Source organism: Piliocolobus tephrosceles, chromosome 6 (assembly GCF_002776525.5).
Source record: "Piliocolobus tephrosceles isolate RC106 chromosome 6, ASM277652v3, whole genome shotgun sequence".
Taxonomy (NCBI): domain Eukaryota; kingdom Metazoa; phylum Chordata; class Mammalia; order Primates; family Cercopithecidae; genus Piliocolobus; species Piliocolobus tephrosceles.
The window spans coordinates 42,361,639-42,380,883 of record NC_045439.1 but is presented as its reverse complement, the minus strand read 5'-3'; the positions used below and the strand labels follow the sequence as shown (position 1 = coordinate 42,380,883).

Below are 19,245 nucleotides of genomic sequence, written 5' to 3'. Positions count from 1 at the left end.
TAGCCTGAGCTCCTGAGACCCAGGGCAGGGATTTTGGGGGATCCAGATACCCTCATATTTGTACTTTTATTTTGCTATGTGTGTTAATATATTAGGAATTAATATTTCTGGGATATCTAGGAGCAAATGCAGGATAACCACATATACCTGATCTGGAAGACCTTTAGTCTGGTCCAGAAGCATTAGCCAGTTGCAGAGCAGGGCCTGTAGAGGTCAGCAGGGTCTCCTCCCTCCAGCAGGCCTCTGCTTTGGGGCCCTGTTGGCCAAGTTCACGGACCTTAAGGTAGCTCCCTCCCCTGATACTTCCCAGCCAGTCACAGGCGAGGTCACTCTCATTTCTGTGGCTGCAGCTTGGAAGAGTGTGTGGAAAATTTGTACCCTACTGAGGTTCAAAATGAGCCCCTCCTCCCTACTTTCAGAGCTCCTAACCTCATCTTTTCTCTCTGTGATAGGAGATATTGAAAGCCTTTGACACCTACAAGGCATTAGTGGTCTCTGTCAATGTGAGCAGCAAGGAATTTCTGCAAACCGAGAGCCCCGAATCCACAGAGCTCCAAAGTAGACTCCGCCAGCTGAGCCTGCTCTGGGAAGCGGCACAGGGCGCAGTGGACAGCTGGAGAGGGGGCTTACGACAGTCACTCATGCAGTGCCAGGTACGCTGACTCAGCACCCGGACTCCCAGAGGCGCCCAGGCCCACGTGGTAGGAGCAGCAGATATTTTTATCATGGTCAGGCTGCTTCGGTGCAGCCAAATGTGGCTTGTGTCAGGAAACATGTACTTTACCATTTGTTTCCACAGAGGCTCACCGGCCGTCTCAGAGACCCACTCCCTGTCCCAGGTCTCTTCTCTGTTGCCCAGGCCCAGAGCCACTCCTGGAGTCAGGGTTCCTGCAAGTGACCTGTGGGTTAGAGGTGCTACCCCACAACTCCTCTTGTCCTTTTGCCAGGGTGATTAAGAGACCTGGCCTTGAAGCAGAGGAGCAGTTATTGCTTAATAGCTATGTGGACTTTGCGCAAAGCATGGAACCTCCTAGACCTCAGTGTTCTTATCTGAAAATGGGAATCATTCTGTGTCTACCTCATTAGGTTCTTTTTTAGGAGTAAATGAGGCAGTGTGTGTAATCCTAGCCCAGCACCTGACACAGTAAATGCACAGCGGGTGTGAGCTCTGCACCACTGCCTAGCTCTGGCCGTGTCTTAGGGAACGTGAGCACACCCCAGCCTGTCCTGTTGGATTGTTTCCCTCCACCACTGGACCCCAGCAGATTGGCTGAGAAATGCGTGTGGCCTTCATCTGTAAAATCAGCCGGGCATCCTGAAGCCCCACCTTCATAGTGGCATTTTCATTTGCTACCTCCTGGCACTGTGCCGAGCGCCTTCCTTCTTTTCCTCTGCCTCATTCTGGGGCCCTGACATTTAGTTTAAAGCTGGCCCTTGTATTCACTGGGAAAGGCCAGAAAAGCAAATGACTGTGATAGATTGGAAGCAGCAAGCCATGTTCCTAGCGTGCCCTCTTCCAGGACTCTAAGACATGGCAGCGCTCTGATGTGTGCTGTTTTTTAAGGACTTCCACCAGTTGAGTCAAAATCTGCTGCTGTGGTTAGCGAGTGCCGAGAACCGGAGGCAGAAGGCTCATGTCACCGATCCGAAGGCCGACCCCCAGGCTCTGCTGGAGTGTCAGCGGGAACTAATGGTAAGTTTCCTCCCAGGAGCTCTGTGCTGCCACCAGCCTCTGTCGTCCCCAGAGAGGCCACACACTCAGGTAGCCTCGCCTAGTATTTCAGGAACTGTGCCAGTGGTGTTTGCCTGTAATGCACGAGTTCAGCCCTAGTATTCCTCCAATTGATGTTTACCGAGCAGCCCTTTATCGTTCTGAAGCCAAATGACTTGTAGGAATGGAGAGCCACAGTCCACACAACTGAGGACATAGGTGCTCTCGATATCCTGAGAAACTTAAGGCCATTTGAGTGGAAGTCTTTTTCTCTTGTGAATCCTGCTCATTAGGGAGAAATATGGTGCTCATTTGCTCCACACCTGTGATGAGCTGGGTGGGTTTTCTGTATCCACCATGGAAAAATCTTTCTTCTTGGAGGAGAGTCATGTCCTCGTGCATTTGTCACTAACACACCAAGATGAGGTTTCTCTATTCTCACTGGTGCTCAAGGTGACATTTTCATCCATAAATCTGTATGTGGTTTAAATATTATACAGTGCTAGCCATTGTTTAAAAATATAGTTTTCCTAAAATGTTTGCAAAGCCCCAGTCTCTAGAGCAGTGGCGTCCAGTAGAACTTTCTGAAGTGATAGAGATGACCTGCATCTGCACTGTCTAGTAACCTCATGTGGCTTTAAAGCACCTGAAATGTGGCTATTGTGACTGAAACTGAATTTTTTTTTTCTTTTTTTTTGAGACAGAGTCTTGCTCTGTCGCCCAGGCTGGAGTGCAGTAGCCGGATCTCAGCTCACTGCAAGCTCCGCCTCCCGGGTTCACGCCATTCTCCTGCCTCAGCCTCCCGAGTAGCTGGGACTACAGGCGCCGCCACCTCGCCCGGCTAGTTTTTTGTATTTTTTAGTAGAGACGGGGTTTCACTGTGTTAGCCAGGATGGTCTTGATCTCCTGACCTCATGATCCGCCCATCTCGGCCTCCCAAAGTGCTGGGATTACAGGCTTGAGCCACCGCGCCCGGCCTGAAACTGAATTTTTAATTTTAGTTAATTTAAATAGCCACATATAGGCCAGGCACGGTGGCTCCCAGCACTTTGGGAGCCTGAGACGGGCAGATCGCTTGAGGTCAGGAGTTCAAGACCAGCCTGGTCAGCATGGTGAAACCCTATCTCTACTAAAAATACAAAATAAAATAAAAATACAAAAAAAAAAAAAAAATAGCTGGGCATGGTGGCAGGCGCCCGTAATCCCAGCTACTTGTGAGGCTGAGGCATGAGAATCGCTTGAACCCGGGAGGCAGAGGTTGCAGCGAGCCCAGATCGTGCCACTGCACTCCAGCCTGGGTGACAGAGTGAGACTTCATCTCAAAAAAATAAATAAATGAGTAACCACATGTCTAGTGGCCATATTGCAAGCAAGATAACCACCCTTAACAATTAAAGCCCGTTTGCCTGGTATGAACCTCTATGGTTATGTTGCTGTTTCTCGCTTGATTAACTTTAGAGTTTCCCTTTACTTCCTTCCATGGTGGATGAACACGGTCTTGCCACACCACTTGCCTCACTTCTTTCCTCTAATTTCTCCAGCATCACAATTGCCTTCAGAGTGAAAAGAAATTAAAAATAGGGGCAGGGTATAATCCACTTGCTAACTAAATAGTGCTGGCTGGAGGACACAGGCAGATCCGAGCAACAGAAGGTTCTGGAGTTGAGTACTACCCATCATTGAGTCTGGAACTTTTCTGGTACTGAGAAAAACCTCCTGTGTCCACACTCGCTTCCCTTTGGACAAGTCACTGTTTCACACACTTTTTCTGTTTTCAGCAACTGGAAAAGGAGCTGGTAGAACGTCAGCCTCAAGTGGACTTGCTACAGGAGACTTCAAACAGCCTTCTCATTAAGGGACATGGAGAAGACTACATTGAAGCTGAAGAAAAGGTGCATGTTATTGAGAAGAAACTCAAACAGTTACGAGAGCAAGTGTCCCAAGATTTAATGTCCTTGCAGGGAACCCAGGTGAGTGTCCTTGTAGCTTTTAAATGTAAAGATTACCATATTACATGCAGACAGGACAGCAGCTTTGCAGCCATGCTGTAAGACAGAGGCCAGAAGCAAGGGCCAGGTGGTCCGAGCGGGGCCTCATGTCGTGCCCTTTTCTAGCTGTGCAGACTTAAAGAGCTGTATGAGCTCTTTGAATCTGTTTTGTCATTTTTAAAAGGGGGTGGGGGTGACAATTTTTTAAACTTTTTTTTTTTTTTTTTTAAAGGGAATTGACTAATTTTTGTATTTTTTGTAGAGAAGGGTTCTTGCCATGCTGCCCAGGCTGGTCTTGAACTCCTGACTTCAAGCAATCCAAAGTTCTGGCATTACAGGCATGAGCCACTGCACCTGGCCTACTTTAAAGTGGGATCCAATTCAAAACAAAGGGAATGCCCAGACTGTGGCCTCACCAGACTTAGGGCAGGTCTATTTTCTCCTAAGCAGCCTAGACTAGACTCTCTTGATGGCCACATGATCTCATCACTGACCTATGATGAGCTTACCATCAACTCGAACTGCTGCTGCTAAACTCAGTCTCCCCAGCTCTGTGCTATGGGTTGGTTTTTAATATGGGTTGGCTTTTCCTTGTTTACATTCCTTTTTGTCTGTTGTTGTTGGGAGTGAGAACAATAGAAGAGCCTCTTCAGGAAAGATTTCAGACTGGGCACAGTGGCTCATGCCTATAATCCCAGCACTTTGGGAGGCCAAGGCAGGTGGATCACTTAAGTCCAGGAGTTTGAGGCCAGCCTGGGCAACATGGTGAAACCCCATCTCTGCAAAAAAATACAAAACCAGGTGCAGTGGTGCATGCCTATAATTCCAGCTACTCAGGAGGCTGAGGTGGAAGGATTGAGTTTGGGAGGTCGAGGCTGCAGTGACCTGTGATTGTGCCAGTGCACTCCAGCCTGGGTGACACAGTGAGACTGTCTAAAACACAACAAAAAAGTTTGATTTAAGCTGGGGGAGGGTGAGCTGTATCACGAAGAATCTGCGTGAAACACATTTCTGTACTCAACCTTTGGGGTCTTAATTTCAGAACCCAGCCCCACCCCTGCCCAGCTTCGACGAGGTAGACTCGGGGGACCAGCTTCCCACGGTATCCGTGCCAGCTCCCCAAGCAAAGGTAAGCAGCCCCTTTCCTTCTGTGAGAACCTCACTGGCTATTTTTAAAAGTCATTGAGATGAGGGACACTTCGGATTCCAAGAGCCCATTAGCCATTTCAGGACAGCACAGGTCTCTGCTGACCCATAGAGAGGCTTACTCCAATTTTTTTTTTTTAATTAAAGTATTCTTTTTAAGAACTTAAAGTCTGCCTTCTAGTCACTCTTCTTTGGGATCACCGTAGGTTGTGAATGAGAGCTCTTAGTGTTGCTAAAGGGGTTTCCTGATTTTGCCATTAAAAACAGATCAACAAACTTGACCCTGAAACTCTTGAGTAGATGAACCGAATTATTTCCTACCTCAGGTGACATTTAATCTCAATTGTATTACTCTAGTCTCCAAAGTTTGGCTGTAACACAACATAAAGATGGTATATAATTTAAGGGAGGATTTGTTTGTTTTATCATTGATGGGACTAAACCGTCTTCAGTTTACTAACTGGAGTTTCTTTACCCAGCAGTTCAGAGCAGCGAGAACTACGGAAGGCGAGGAGGAGACAGAGAGCAGGTAACAGGGCTTTCCCGTGACAGCAGGCCTTTCCCCTGCTCCACACTCCCACTGCCTCAGTCTTGCCAATGCCACCATCAAGGTCCTTGCAAAAATCTGGTTTTGTTTTGTCTGGAAAGGGCTGGTCTTCTCCTCTGAAACTGAACCCCAACTGTTGGCCCCATTTAAATCTCAGGTCTTGGATTTCTTACTTGCATACGCAGGGGGTCAGGTACTAGAGTGGGTCGTGCCTGTGGAGCCTCCCAATCGGCTCTCAATCTCCTCTGTTGGCAGGATCCCTGGCAGCACACGGCCACAGCGCTCCTTCCTCTCGAGGGTGATCCGGGCAGCCCTGCCCCTGCAGCTGCTGCTCCTGCTGCTGCTGCTCCTGGCCTGCCTTCTGCCCTCCTCCGAAGAAGACTACAGCTGCACTCAGGCAAACAACTTTGCCCGGTCTTTTTACCCCATGCTGAGGTACACCAACGGGCCACCCCCCACATAGAGGACGTAGCTGGCCACAGGCCACACCACCTGCCTGATTGCTAAGGGTGCCCAGCACATGGCCCCAGACCAATCTGAGTGACTTAGTGTTGGCAAGGTCGGGGGACCTAGGCAGACACCTTCTTCTGGGCTTGCCCAGCACGCTCTCTGGAGCCCAGGGCAGCTTTCAAATCGTGTTCCTCCCCAGGGGCAGGGAACCTGTGCAGCAGTTGCCCCGGGTATTTTGGCAAAACTAGTTGATTGGTTTAGGGATCTCTGGAAATGTCAGTTTCCTGAAGAGCCAAGCACTTTGTGAATTCTGGTTTATTTGTAAAACAGCATTATTATAATGTAGGTATGGTCAATGAGCAGTGGTGTCCATCACATATATTATAGAAGCAAGTGAGCACATTCCACCCTAGAAATGGTTCAGAAACTCGTAGGCACCCTTAGCTGATGGAAACAATCACATTTAATATGTTTAGAATCAGTTTTACTCCAATCAGCTGGCAATTTTGAGCTACCAGTTATACACCAAAATGTTCTGTTCAGTACCTAGCTCTGCTCTTTTATATTGCTTTAAATTTTTAAAGAAATTATATTGCATGGATGTGGTTATTTGTGCATATTTTTTAACAACGCCCAATCTGTATGAATAATGTAAACTTCGAGTTTTTTAAAAAATCAGATTTTAGCTGGAGCTTTTGACTAATGTACAGTAAATGCCAAACTACCGACTTGATAGAGATGTTTTTGTAAGTTAAATTTTCTAAGACTTTTTCACATCCAAAGTGATGCTTTGGGTTTTAACCGTTTGGCCACGGCGGGGGTTTGGGTTGGGGGGGGGGTGGGGGTTGGTACGGAAATTTGAAGCTGTTTGTGATATGTACAACTCAGATGTTTCTCATTAAAAAACAAAATTAGCCAGACTTCTGTTGAACTGCTTTGTTATAGAATGCAGTACAATGGTATGCTTAATCTTCCAAAGAACAAAAATTATTTTTAAAATATTGGGGAGGGCCTTTTATTCTAAACTAGTAAGTCTTATTTAACTTTTACAGAATTAAGTTAGCTCTGGACCCTTGTGTATGTGTAAATTCTCAGTGTGTGACCTTCAGATGCTGTAGGGAATGGCGAAGGCAGCATGGCATGAGAGGTGGACATGAAGGGAGGGATCTTATACCCAGTTTCCTTTTTTTTTTTTTTTTGACAGAGTTTCACTCTGTCACCCAGGCTGGAGTGCAATGGCCCAATCTCGGCTCACTGCAACCTTCACCTCCCAGGCTCAAGCCATTCTCATGCCTCAGCCTCCTGAGTAGCTGGGATTACAAGCACGCCCCACCATGCCTGGCTAATTTTTGTATTTTTGATAGAGACGGGGTTTTGCCATGTTGGCCAGGCTGGTTTCAAACTCCTGACCTCAAGTGATCTGCCCACCTCAGCCTCCCAAAATGTGAGCCACTGTGCCTGGATTCCCAGCCCACTCCATGACAAATTAACAGACAAAGCCCCTTGTTGCCCATTTAAGTCCAGTAACATTTTACTTTCTACCTAAACAAAGAGGATAGGCATCAGCATTTCCCCTTTCTTGATTGGAAGATACTGAACACAGTTCCTAGTTCCTAACCTGCATCTGTTGGCAGACACAGCTGACCACACAATCCCAGTCCCCTCCTCCCCTTGTCTGCAAAGCACAAACCTCAGGGGAAAGCAGTGAAGCTCATCAGTAGCTGAAGCCTCAGCTTTCCACATTGGTGCCCCTCATGGGTGACACATCCGCAAGGCCTGGGCAGTTAGGGAGACCATCTGAAGAGAATCCGTCTTCACTTTACCTTCAGTGTTTAAAGTTACCAAATTGTTGGATTGATATAGAAAGGAAGGTGGTTTTTAACCACATAACTTCAAAGTAGTTTAACTCTTTAAAATTATTTTTTTCATGGATTACAATGATCCCAGAGGGAAACTGAAGTGAAAATGTTACCCAAGATTTTTCTTTAGGCCACCGAGTTGATTAGAAGGTCACAGATCCATCCATTGCTTCAGGCAAAAGAGTATCTCCGTCTTCCATTCCAAATGAGGTGAGTGTTTGAGAGGCCTTTTCTGCCCTTAAGTAGAGATGTGGGACAAGTCAAAGTTGCAGTGAAAGGAAGTGTGGTCTGCATTTCAAAGCCTAATACTGTGCACATCAATTTTCATCTCTTCCTCAGGATGAAGGCCTTTAAGCTGGTTTGCCCCCCATCTCCAGGGAGGCCACTGTAGCTTCTTTCACTCAGAGCTCAGTGTATTCCCAAAACTCTTTTATGAAGTAGTCTGGGTTTTATATTGTCTGCAAAATTTTCATTGCCCACATGCAAGACACATTTTCACATGACTCTTGGCACTAAGATAACTTCAAATGAATGAATTGCTTTTCACCCCATCTCTAAAGGATATAATTCTAATCAAACTCAGAATGATTACAGAAAATCTATCCAAATAATTGAGGCACTAGATACCAGGACTTGTGTGGGCCCCATTTTACTTGTGTACACGGGACCTATAGTCATAAATCAATCACAGGTGTGAGATGAGCTGACTAAACATGAGATTGTTCTTTTTAAGAAGCCATACATTAAAGCAGAGCTTCTTCACTCTTCTGAAATCGTACTCAAGCATTTGTGTTCAGATGCTCTTTCCCAGGAAAACTAGCCCTGGTTTTCATCAAATTCTCAAAGGACTCTCTAACCCCAAAATACTAGAAATCAGAAGAGAATGTAGACACTACTTAGCCTAATTACTGTAAGTTCTCACACTCAACCCCCAACAAATAATACATTTTTAAAGCCAAAATAATGAAACACTTTATTTATATGTTAAACTCTCTGCGACAGTGCCACAGACATTAAAGGGACACAGTAAGGAAAACACTCCCTGGAGGAAGGGAAAGCAGGTCCCAAAACCTGCTTTCACACAGCAGCAAACATTCATTTCTACAAGGCCCAAATGTAAAGCCTGCAAATGAAATCAACAAATTAGTGTCATGGTACAAAGCATTCGTCTGAGAAAATGGCAAATGATAGCCAACCAACAGGCTCTGAGGTACACAATGATAAAAGGCATAGGACCCACAGTTAAGGCATTGAGACACCCAACAGAGGAAACAACGGCAAAAACATCCATTGTACAGTCAACGGGAACTGTTCGCGGCTGGCATCGCCACTCCTTATGTGCTTCCCATAGAGGAGACCCACCACCAGTTACCAGTGGCTGGTCCTACAAGTGAATAGGAACCCAGGAATAATATAAAAAAAAAAAAAAAAAAAAAAAAAAATCCTTGACCCAAAGCAACAGAAATGGCACTACAGTCATACATCACAGACAATGTGCATCTTAAGAGCCGTCAGTGGAGCCAAAATTCCAGCAAGTTTGAGAGCTATAAAAGAAGAGTGGCACATGTTTTCACACTATAATACTATAGTATATCACACTCCACAGGGAAGCATCAGTGCCTAAAAGGTGTGAGTTTTACACGAGTACACTTCCAAGGAACATGTTCCATGGGAAAGCAGTCACAGATCACAGTACCCACTAGCTCACGAACCTGGGATGGAACGATGGGAATAATAGAATGCATCTTATTTTTCCATCTGTCGTTGCTGCTGTTCTGTAAAGGTTCATGCAGACCCACCTAAGCTGAGGAGATGGGATCTAAAGGTACAGCAGAAGACAACCCTAACTTTACCACCCCTCCATTCTGCTGCGACTCAGCTCACAAAGCAGATTCTCACAGAATCAAGTCCTGGGGCAGGAGCAGTACTGGCCCGCTGGGAAAGCAGAAGACTTGCGTGCCAGTCCAAGTTTTGCCATGGGTAGTTTTATGACCTCGAATAGGTGAATTTGCCCCCATGGGCTTTAATTTACAAGATATGAAAAGGTGGAGTTAAACTTTTATGTGAGAGGTTTACAAACTTACTGTGTCTGTAGGGGTGTTCTGGACGTTGTGGTGGGAGGTGAGGAGTATTACAAGGGGGCCCCATTTAAATCACAGCAGCCATGCATGTCAGGTTGCACCTGACAGATTCTGCAGCTTTAAAATATTTGTCTTTAAATTTTTAAACTGGTTGAAGTGCATGGTCACTGTCAGCACTGGACTTGGACTGCCTGCGTTCAGCTCTATCACCTCCCCATGTGACCTTGAGCGAGTTTGCTTAGACCGTGTCTAGTTCCACAACCAGAAAATCAGGACAATAGCAGTTATTATAATAAGGATTAAATATGAATATCTGAGGCACTGAGAACTGTGTCTGGCACAAATACTATCTTTAGGTACTAAATAATGTGTTTTCATCTTTTTAAAAGATTTTCAGCAACTGAAAAAAAATGTGGCAGGGCTGGTCACAGTGGCTCACGCCTATAAGCTCAGCACTTTAGGAGGCCTTGGCAGGCAGATCACTGGAGCCCAGGAGTTCAGGACCAGCCCGGGGAGCATAGTAAAACCCCATCTCTACAAATACTAAAAGAATTAGCCAGGCATGGTGGTGTGCACCTGTAGTCCCAGTGACTCGGTGAGGGCGGGAATGGGGTGGGATGGGGCACTGAGGTGGGAGGATCCCTTGAGCCCAGGAGGTCAAGGCTGCAGTGAGCCATGATGGCGCCACTGCACTGCACTCTAGCCTGGGCAACAGGAGTCAGACCTGTCTCAAAAAAAAAAAAAAGTCAAACCTTATTAAATGAGGATACTTTGTTTCAAAATAGGCCTATAAACAGAAGGTTCACTTTGAATTTGTAAAGTCCCTTAGTAGATGTCATAAGAACCAAACCCTGTTTTCACATGCTAGAAAATTCTAGGCCTGGCGCGGTGGCTCAAGCCTGTAATCCCAGCACTTTGGGAGGCTGAGACGGGCGGATCATGAGGAGATCGAGACCATCCTGGCTAACCCAGTGAAACCCCGTCTCTACTAAAAAAAAAAAAAACACAAAAAACTAGCTGGGCGAGGTGGCGGGCGCCTGTAGTCCCAGCTACTCGGGGAGGCTGAGGCAGGAGAATGGCGTAAACCCGGGAGGTGGAGCTTGCAGTGAGCTGAGATCCGGCCATTGCACTCCAGTCTGGGTGACACAGCGAGACTCCGTCTCAAAAGAAAAAAAAGAAAAGAAAATTCTAGAATTGCTTCAACTCCACTTACACGTATAAATATATATGGATATATAATGTGGCTCTGCCAAGTATTGGTAACAGATTTTTCTTCCTTACTGAAATCTAAAATAGTTGCCCTTCCAGCTGAGTTAGCAGGGGAGGTGTTCCAGATCAAGACTTGCACTGCACAGCTCCCATCGCTTTTGCACTGTTTTATTTTTAATGTAGTTAAGAGTCCTCAGATTTGTTACTAGGTTGACAGCTTTGTCTCATGTTCCCACCTTAATTTTTTTAGAAAAATCCCTTCAAGACTATTTTAGGGTCAAATCTTTTGTAGTCAGTCCTAGTAGGCAGTGACTATGAGACAGGCCTGACAGAGGGGTGTCGTGAGAACAGAGGGAGATTTGGTGAGAACAGCTCAGCTGGAAACTCACTGTGTGGCGCTCCTGAGACTGCCCACTCGAGGCTCTAAAGGGATTGCCATTGCCAATTCACTCCCAGGAGTAGAAGTGAACACATCTGTCTTAAGATCTACTCTCCAAAAAATATATATATATATATATTCCACGGTAACTTTTTTTTTTTTTTTTTGAGACAGGGCCTTCTCTGTCACCCAGGCTGGAGTACGATGGTACGATCTCGGCTCACTACAGCCTTGATCCCCCCAGGTTCAGGTGATCCTCCCACCTCAGCCTCCAGGTAGCTGGAACTACAGGCCTGCACCACCACACCTGGCTAATTTTTGTATTTTCGTAGGACAGGGTTTCTCCATGTTGCCCAGTCTGGAGTCAAACTCCTGGGCTCAAGTGGTTCACCTGCCTCAACCTCCCAAAGTGCTGGGATTACAGGCGTGAGCCACCGCATCTGGCCTTGTTTTGGTTTTTTATGTTTTTGTTACCTGGTAATCTCTTTTAAAAATACATTTAATAGAATTTCACTGGCACATAATGAGTTGTTGAAGGCTGCCTTCTTTGCCTCTTTCTTCCTACTCTCCAGCTTCCAAACCCCTCTATTGGGAGTGGGGCATTCTAGGCTGATCAGGAGGAAAGAAGCTGACACTAACACTGGTTCCGTGTTTCCTATGAAACCAAGCTTATCCTGCCTGTACTAACTCTTACTAAGGCTGTAACACTGAGTCACTAAGAATAACTTCAAACTGCCTCAGAACGCAGACATCAGTGTGTTCTCTAGGTACTTGTCCAAGCGTTTCTAAAACAGCGAAGCTCAACTTTTAGTAAAATTGCACTAATATCAAAATTACAGATTATTCAAGGTCTTACTAGCAAAAACCAGTCTTGGTAACACTGAATGTAATCTTCCTAATGACTTAGTAAATACAGGATGTGCTAGCCAAAGTGAACATATTTTCAAAAAATATATATTTAATATCACATCACAAGGTAATTGTTTAAAACATTACTGCAATAATGAAACATGATTATTTAATTGCTCACTTTCAAAGTATGCTGTTACTCATTTTGCACATTCACTGTGTTTTCAAAACTGAAAATTTCAAATCTTTTAAAAAGTGAGTTATAATTGACATTTCAGAGGTGCCCTTCTTCATATCCTGTTTATGGTTCCACTTGGAATAAGAACTAATACTTTTACTGTTTCTTTTTCACCCAGCCCACCATATAAATTTTCCAATAAGAAAATATTTTTAAAAGCGCTCTCAAGTGTAAAAGAATTCTTTCTTGCTATAAATAATTATCCCTAAATATTTCTGTTTAAGGAGAGTTCACAAACTGGGTCTTGTTCAAGGGGTGTACTCATCAAGGCTACACAGTGTGGCCCCAGAACTGACACGCTGGGGTGCATAGCTGCTCATCCACCCATAAAACAGCACGCCGTGCACATCCACAGCCCAAAGTGTCCCTGACTACTTGGGGTGGCTGATGTGGCAGTTGTGGCTGCTACTTATGAGGTTGTACAAGATGGAAACTGCATCCACAGTGCCCCAGGGAAACACTGTGGCTGTCACCCACACCCACAGGAGAAAACCCCATTCCTGCAAACACGGCCTTTCTCCAGCACCCATCCTGGCCCAATGGGACAACAGGTTTAAGGAAGGGCAGTTCCAGGAGCAGGGAGATTTGTATCTCCCACAGTTCTCCATGAAAATGATCACATGTTCATATACACATACCCCAAATTATTGGCAGGCTCTGTGAATGCAAATCAAGAGGGACAAATCTGTGCAGCTGGCAGCAAGGTCAGGGAGAGAACATGACTGACATCCCAGCTTGACTACAGTCCCTCTGGCCTTTGACAGAATAAGCATCATGATATGATCAGTCCCCACAGGCCTGGGAGGTGAGTACGCAGTTGTCACGGGGGTTTTCAATCTTACAATCAAGTGGTCCAGAAAAGAGCATACAAAGGTCAACTCTCAAAGGAAAGGGTAGTGTGTACTGCAAAAGAAGGGTTAGCCCACTTCCTGTAAGCATGTCACTTCCTCTCCCCTCTGATTCGCAGCCTTTCCAAGTCAGATTTCCACCATGCATTCCAAAACCTTTAAGATGTTTCACAAAGGGAAGGAAGGAAGATGGAAAGTAAGAATACCACATTGAGATCCTATGAGGCCATTCAGTGTGGAAACACTGCACTCAAATGTGCCCTCTGCTAACAAGGAAAACTATGGCTTCCACACCCTGACTCCTGGGAGTTGGGGAGGGCGAGGGAAGGACGGTACAAGACCAAGCCTGCCATCACCAAATGATGGACCACACAGCAGAAAGATGAAGCCCAGGCTCCCGACACACGAGTTCACGCTTCAGCCTGTGACCTCTGTGGGCCCGTTCACCTCAGGGCCAGGCGTCACTGAGATTGTGGGTTCTGGGAGCCCTCTTTGTTTTTACTGTCCTCTGCCGGGCTGCACTCGGACCCCGTGATGGAGGACTTGCACCCGCGAAGCACGTGGGCATTCAGCATCTCCAGCAGCAGGTCATACACTGGGACCACGTTTTTGCACTTCATGCTGAGCAGATGTTCCATGCCCTTGTTACTATGGGGACAAAAAGGTGCTGAGATTCCCTCCTCCAAGGCAGCCACAGGAACACCGAAGCCTTCCCGAGCTCCCTGCTCAGAGTCAGTCTACCCCACCCCTAACCCCACTCTTCCCCCAGCCCATTTATCCATGGCTCATGCATCCAGCTCCCCCTGATAATTTAGGCTCAAGGGCAAGGACGTTGTCAGCCTCTGTGTCCCACCACACACCCATGATGTCCTGGCACATAGGACAATAGATTCTCATTATTTGCAGTAATCATGTTCTATAAAATCATTGTGAACACTGACTCCTCACTCCTAGGGGAAATACAAGGTTAGGTTCCTGCAAGCCTCTGGCCACATCTTCATCAGCTGATCAATACAAAACCTTGTTTTATGTGTGTTTCCTTCTAAAGATGCCTTATGTAATCAATACTATTGACTCATTAACATTGAACTCATGGCCAACAGCACTATAACTCACACCTGAGCAAAGCTTAACACATACTTTCTCCATAAGGCACATCACAGCTTTTTCACACCGAGTAACACTAGACAGCTCTTCAGCCCCACACCAGGGGGCCATTTTCAACAATGAAGTCACTCACCAAAGGCTCAAAACTGTAAAACCATGGCACTAAGTAGACCAAGTAAAGGACACTTGTTGACAGTAGGAGAGCAGCTGCTTGTTCCGTCTCAGCTGGGACTGTGCATGAAGGGCAACTCAAAGTTTTTGCCACTCTGTTTATGACCTCAAAAACACCACGAATATTGATTTTGGGGTTACAAAGAAATTTTAGCAAGCAGATAAATTCACAATGAAGGAATCTACAAACAGGATCTGTTCTGCAAATGGCTGTATGCTGAGTAATCATTAAAGGGGAAAGGCAGAGGTCTTCATCTCCTCTCACTTAAGATTCTTGAGGTGTATATTGTCCTTCTGCATAGCCTTTAGACTTGCCTCCTCAGTGACCAGTTAATTACCTTCTATCCTCCCCTCCCCTCCTCCAGCTCCAGGGCAAGGCTACCCTCATCGTGGGTGACACCAAGCGCTGAACATCATTGTACCAACAGTAGCCACCACTACACACCCTCTTCATCAGCATGCACAATTACATTTCCTGATCAGAAACATGCCCTACCCACAGCCCTTCCTTCCTAAATCTGCTGGGCCCACCACTTAAGTCTTAAGTCTTATCCTTAATTTCCTGATGCCATCCAAAGAACAACTCTTAGGGAAGCATTTGTGCACTTCTCCATATCACCAGCTCGAGGGGCCATCTAGGAGAGCGGGTCTTAGCCTCTCCACAAAAAATGACCTCAGGGCCTCAGCCCTGGGTGGTATAAAGAGGAGTGGCAGTTCATGTTAGGGGAGGAACTGCCCCTTTTAGGACTACATAAACAGGCTATAAACCCCAGCAACTGAAAAACCGATGAACCACCACTGGCCGCCATGCAGATTTTGTAAGATACCACATGACATTCCTTCCATGCCCACTGTGTACCCATCTTTGGCTACAAGTGTGTGAATTGACAGATCCCCCACTCCCTTTCAGGCGTCATTTTCCTTAACCTGCAGACACTTTTCCCAAATCACTTCACCCTCCTTTGAGCACATAATCCCACCCCACGCCCGAGCGGAGCAGCTCCTGAGAGCGCGTACCTCGCATGCCTGACGTGGGACAGGAGCATCAGGAGGTTAGCCAGGCGCATGGATTGCTGCTGGGAGGAGATGCCACTCTTGGCGATCACCCAGACCAAAGCGTCGGTCACGGCGTTCAGCAAGTGGGCCAGCTTCCGGCTGCTGTCAGCATCCTGGGTCGCTGTGACCAGAGGGTACATACCTGGACAAAGAATAAAAGCCACAAGTCATTGCTCTGAGCAAAGGAGCGGAAGTTGTATGCTCAGCTGTTCTGTGTGCCTGCTCCGAGGTAATCTGGGTGCTTTGACAGCTGCATGTGTGGCAGGACCTTATAAGCATGGTCTTACCTCCCCAGGGGCTCTTCCCTGACAGCCAGTCACATCACAGAGCTAGAAGAGAAGCCTGGCCTAATGCAGACAGACTAAATTGCCACTTGAAGTGCCCACCAGACCCATAATTGTGGCCTTGCCATGGCAAGTATATCTAGTCTCCGGAAACCATTACATGGTGTTTCTCATCTGCGGCAACAGATACAGAGATGGTCAGAAGGTGAGATTAATTCTACTTTTACCCCACGAAGGGCTCCCCATCTAAAGGGAGTTTAATGAACAAAGGAATGGCCAATATGATGAAGCCTCCTCTGCCACCTCCTTGTGTGTACCACACGCCTCAGACAGCCATGGCAGGGCCGCTGCTGCCACCTCTACATCTCACTTGAGTGGCACCTGGCTGGGGCAGGAAGACCACTGATTTGGAGTCAGATGGACCTACTTCCTAGCCACCATCTGGAGCTCTCTGAGCCTCAGTTCCTCAATGAACAATGCATGCAGGAACACATCTGCTTAGGTCCCCACAACCACGCCCTGGGTAGGCTGCCTTCCCCATCCTGCCCTGCCCTGTGTTTAACTCCCCTCCAACTCTAGGACTGAGATACTGTGGCATCCCAGTGGCAGCAAAGTAACAGCTCAGGTAAATCTCCTCCCCACCCCCCGCCCCGGACCCCTGACTCCTTGATTCCCTTTAATAATTAGCTTCTCTTCCAAGCTTTCCATTTCAAAGCAAGAATAAATATGTGAAATCAACCAGGGAGCTGCTGAGTCTTGGCTATCATGAGACTGAAGATAGCTGGTGCTCCAGCATCCACAGAATTTGTTTTGGCAGTTTTTGTTCTCTATTTTTATTGGCATTTTCAGTTCAATTAAGCCAGCTCAATTCAACTAAGTTCAACTCAGTTAAGGCAACGGATGTACTGAAGCACAATTATGTAAGTGTAGTGCTTTGCCACATCCCTAGGGACCTCCATAATGTCTGATGATGCGGATTTAAAATATTCATCTTTTCAATAGCCCTGAAGCTGCTTCTCCGACCCTCCTGCTCACTTTGTTCTCCACACTGGTTCTTCCAGAGTCCCCCCACATCCTCAAACCTCCCACTGTCACCCCAGAGATGACTTGCCCTCCCACTTCAGAGGAAACAAGACCCTACCCTTGACCCCGTGTGTCCCCTTCTGAGTGGCCAAAATGCAGATCTGCTCATGGGGCTCCCTTTAATGACTTCCCAGCTCATAGGATCAAGTCCAAACCACCTGGTGCAGCTATCAGGGGTACCAGGGCCCTCCCTGCTCCTCTCATCTGCAGTTCCCACCACACCTCACCTTGAGTCCCCCTCAAGGTGACGCTCCGAACATGCTCAACTTGCTGCTTGGAAACTCTCCTTCCTCTTTCTCTACCCTGATTCTCTTGCTCATTTATACCCATTCCTCCTGTGGATTCCAACATGGTCATGAAATTTCTTCTGGAAGCTTCCCCCAACCTCCCTACCATCCCACCCTAAGTCTGGTCTGAGGTGTCCCCTGATGCTCTGACAGTGCCCTGTTCACCCCCGGCAAAGGTTCCACATTGCCCCACATGCTGGATGTCTGCTTGTCCCCACACACACCCCACAGCCACCCCTTCTGCCCTCAGCAAGACTGGACATGAGTGCTTTGAGGGCACAGACCGTTTTTTTTGTTTGTTTGTTTTGTTTTGTTTGTTTGTTTTTGAGACAGAGTCTTGCTCTGGAGTGCGGTGGTGGGATCTCGGTTCACTGCAACCTTCGCCTCCAAGTTTCAAGCAATTCTCCCGCCTCAGCCTCCCTAGTAGCTGGGATTACAGGCACACGCCACCATGCCCAGCAAATTTTTTGTATTTTTAGTAGAGACGGGGTTTCACCATGCTGGCCAGGCTGGTCTCAAACTCCTGACCTCATGATCCACCTGCCTCGGCCTCCCAAAGTGCTGGGATTACAAGCGTGAGCCACTGTGCCCGGCCAGACCCTTATTTTTTTGACCAAACCCACCATCATATTTGAAATGGTAAATATGCATGCTAATGTATGTTTTAGGTACACACAGAAAATTATCAAAAGTACAGAGAAAATTATTTCAAGCTTACTTAGCTGCATAAACAAGCACTTCCTTTTAACTACCCTGTAGTCTGTTCAGCTGCGTAACATGTGCTCCATGGACTTCCGTTGCCATTAAGAAATACTGTGTCTGGGAATTCCAAAAGGAGCCAAAATTGTGTGCCTGTACATGTCTCAGTTCAAAGTGACAAAGATTGAAAATATAAAAACCAATCCTCAGATTATACACAAATGTTCATAGCAGCATAACTCAGCCTAAAAGTGGAATGTACACTAACTGATGAATGGCTCAACAAAATGTGCTGTATCCAGACAGTGGAATAGTATTCAGCTACGAAAAGGAACGAGGTACTGATACAGATGAACCTCGAAAACATCAGGCTCAGCAAAAGAAGCCAGACACAAAGGACCACATGTTGTATGATTCCATTTATAATAAAATGTCTACAATAGGCAAATCCATAGAGTCAGAAAAGCAGACTAGTGGTTGCCTCGGGGTGTGGGTGGGATAGGGAGTGGGAAATGATGGCTAATAAGCATGGGGTTTCTTTTCAGGTGATGAAATTGATGTTCTAAAATTGATGGTGGCGATTGTTGCACCACTTACCGTGAATAAACTAAACACATTGAACTGTATACTTAATATGGAGAAATTATATGGGAGATGAATTATATCACAATAAAGCTGTTACTAAAAATAGTAATAATAATAAAAGAATGCCTCAGAACCAAAATTACAATAACACAAATTCCCTGGGCTGTGTGTGACCAAGGTTCCCCTCAGAGAATATCTTTGTCATTGTGTTACTTCACAAACCACAGTCATTGCCAAGGCCAGACCCCGGGCCTTCTGCAGGCTGTAGAGGCAGCACAGCTCCACGTGGGGCCCAGAGTCCATCAGCCACAGCGGTCTGGGGAGGTGAGGCACTGCAGTTTTGGAAAGGCATGTGCTAAATCCATTTTACATATGGCGGGGGGAGGGGGAAACAGTGTATATACAAAAAGACTGACCTATTTAAAATTATCGGGGACTCCTGTTCTCACTGATCACATAGAAAAGAAATACCCTCCCGGAAAGGAACTGTGCTGAAGAATACCCTGCTGATGCCTGGCTCTCCAGTCAGCGGTGCCATGCCTGCACCTCAGGCATCCGTGCTCGGGCCCTTGCTCATCAAACACATTTCTACAGAGTACTTGCTAAGTAGCAGGCCCTGGGCAGGGTGGGGCAAAGGACAGGATCCAAAGCCCTGCCTAGTCAGACAC

The 19,245-nt window shown here is 46.6% G+C and overlaps 2 protein-coding genes across 11 annotated transcripts in view; one reads left to right on the top strand and one right to left on the bottom strand.

The window, feature by feature from the left end:
- Positions 1 to 6,776, top strand: part of SYNE2 (spectrin repeat containing nuclear envelope protein 2) — a 380,145-nt gene extending 373,369 nt beyond the window's left edge. The window contains exons 111-116 of one of the 2 annotated variants that reach the window (XM_023232104.2): positions 453 to 653; positions 1,565 to 1,693; positions 3,490 to 3,681; positions 4,742 to 4,828; positions 5,325 to 5,374; positions 5,648 to 6,776. In XM_023232104.2, the coding sequence (XP_023087872.2) occupies positions 453 to 653; positions 1,565 to 1,693; positions 3,490 to 3,681; positions 4,742 to 4,828; positions 5,325 to 5,374; positions 5,648 to 5,855 (867 nt within the window). In that variant the 3' untranslated portion in view covers positions 5,856 to 6,776. The remainder of the gene's footprint in view (positions 1 to 452; positions 654 to 1,564; positions 1,694 to 3,489; positions 3,682 to 4,741; positions 4,829 to 5,324; positions 5,375 to 5,647) is intronic. The other variant, XM_023232093.3, reaches the window with a different exon arrangement.
- Positions 6,777 to 7,324: 548 nt separating this feature from the next.
- The window catches only part of ESR2 (estrogen receptor 2), a 70,611-nt gene continuing 58,690 nt past the window's right edge, over positions 7,325 to 19,245 (bottom strand). For 2 of the 9 annotated variants that reach the window (XM_023232127.3, XM_023232157.3), the window contains 2 exons: positions 15,601 to 15,781; positions 13,661 to 13,953 (listed from right to left, as the gene is read on the bottom strand). In XM_023232127.3, the coding sequence (XP_023087895.2) occupies positions 13,767 to 13,953; positions 15,601 to 15,781 (368 nt within the window). In that variant the 3' untranslated portion in view covers positions 13,661 to 13,766. Of the gene's footprint in view, positions 8,370 to 8,652; positions 8,825 to 13,660; positions 13,954 to 15,600; positions 15,782 to 19,245 lie in introns of those variants that run through there. The other 7 variants (XM_023232147.3, XM_023232132.2, XM_023232138.2 and 4 more) reach the window with 7 other exon arrangements.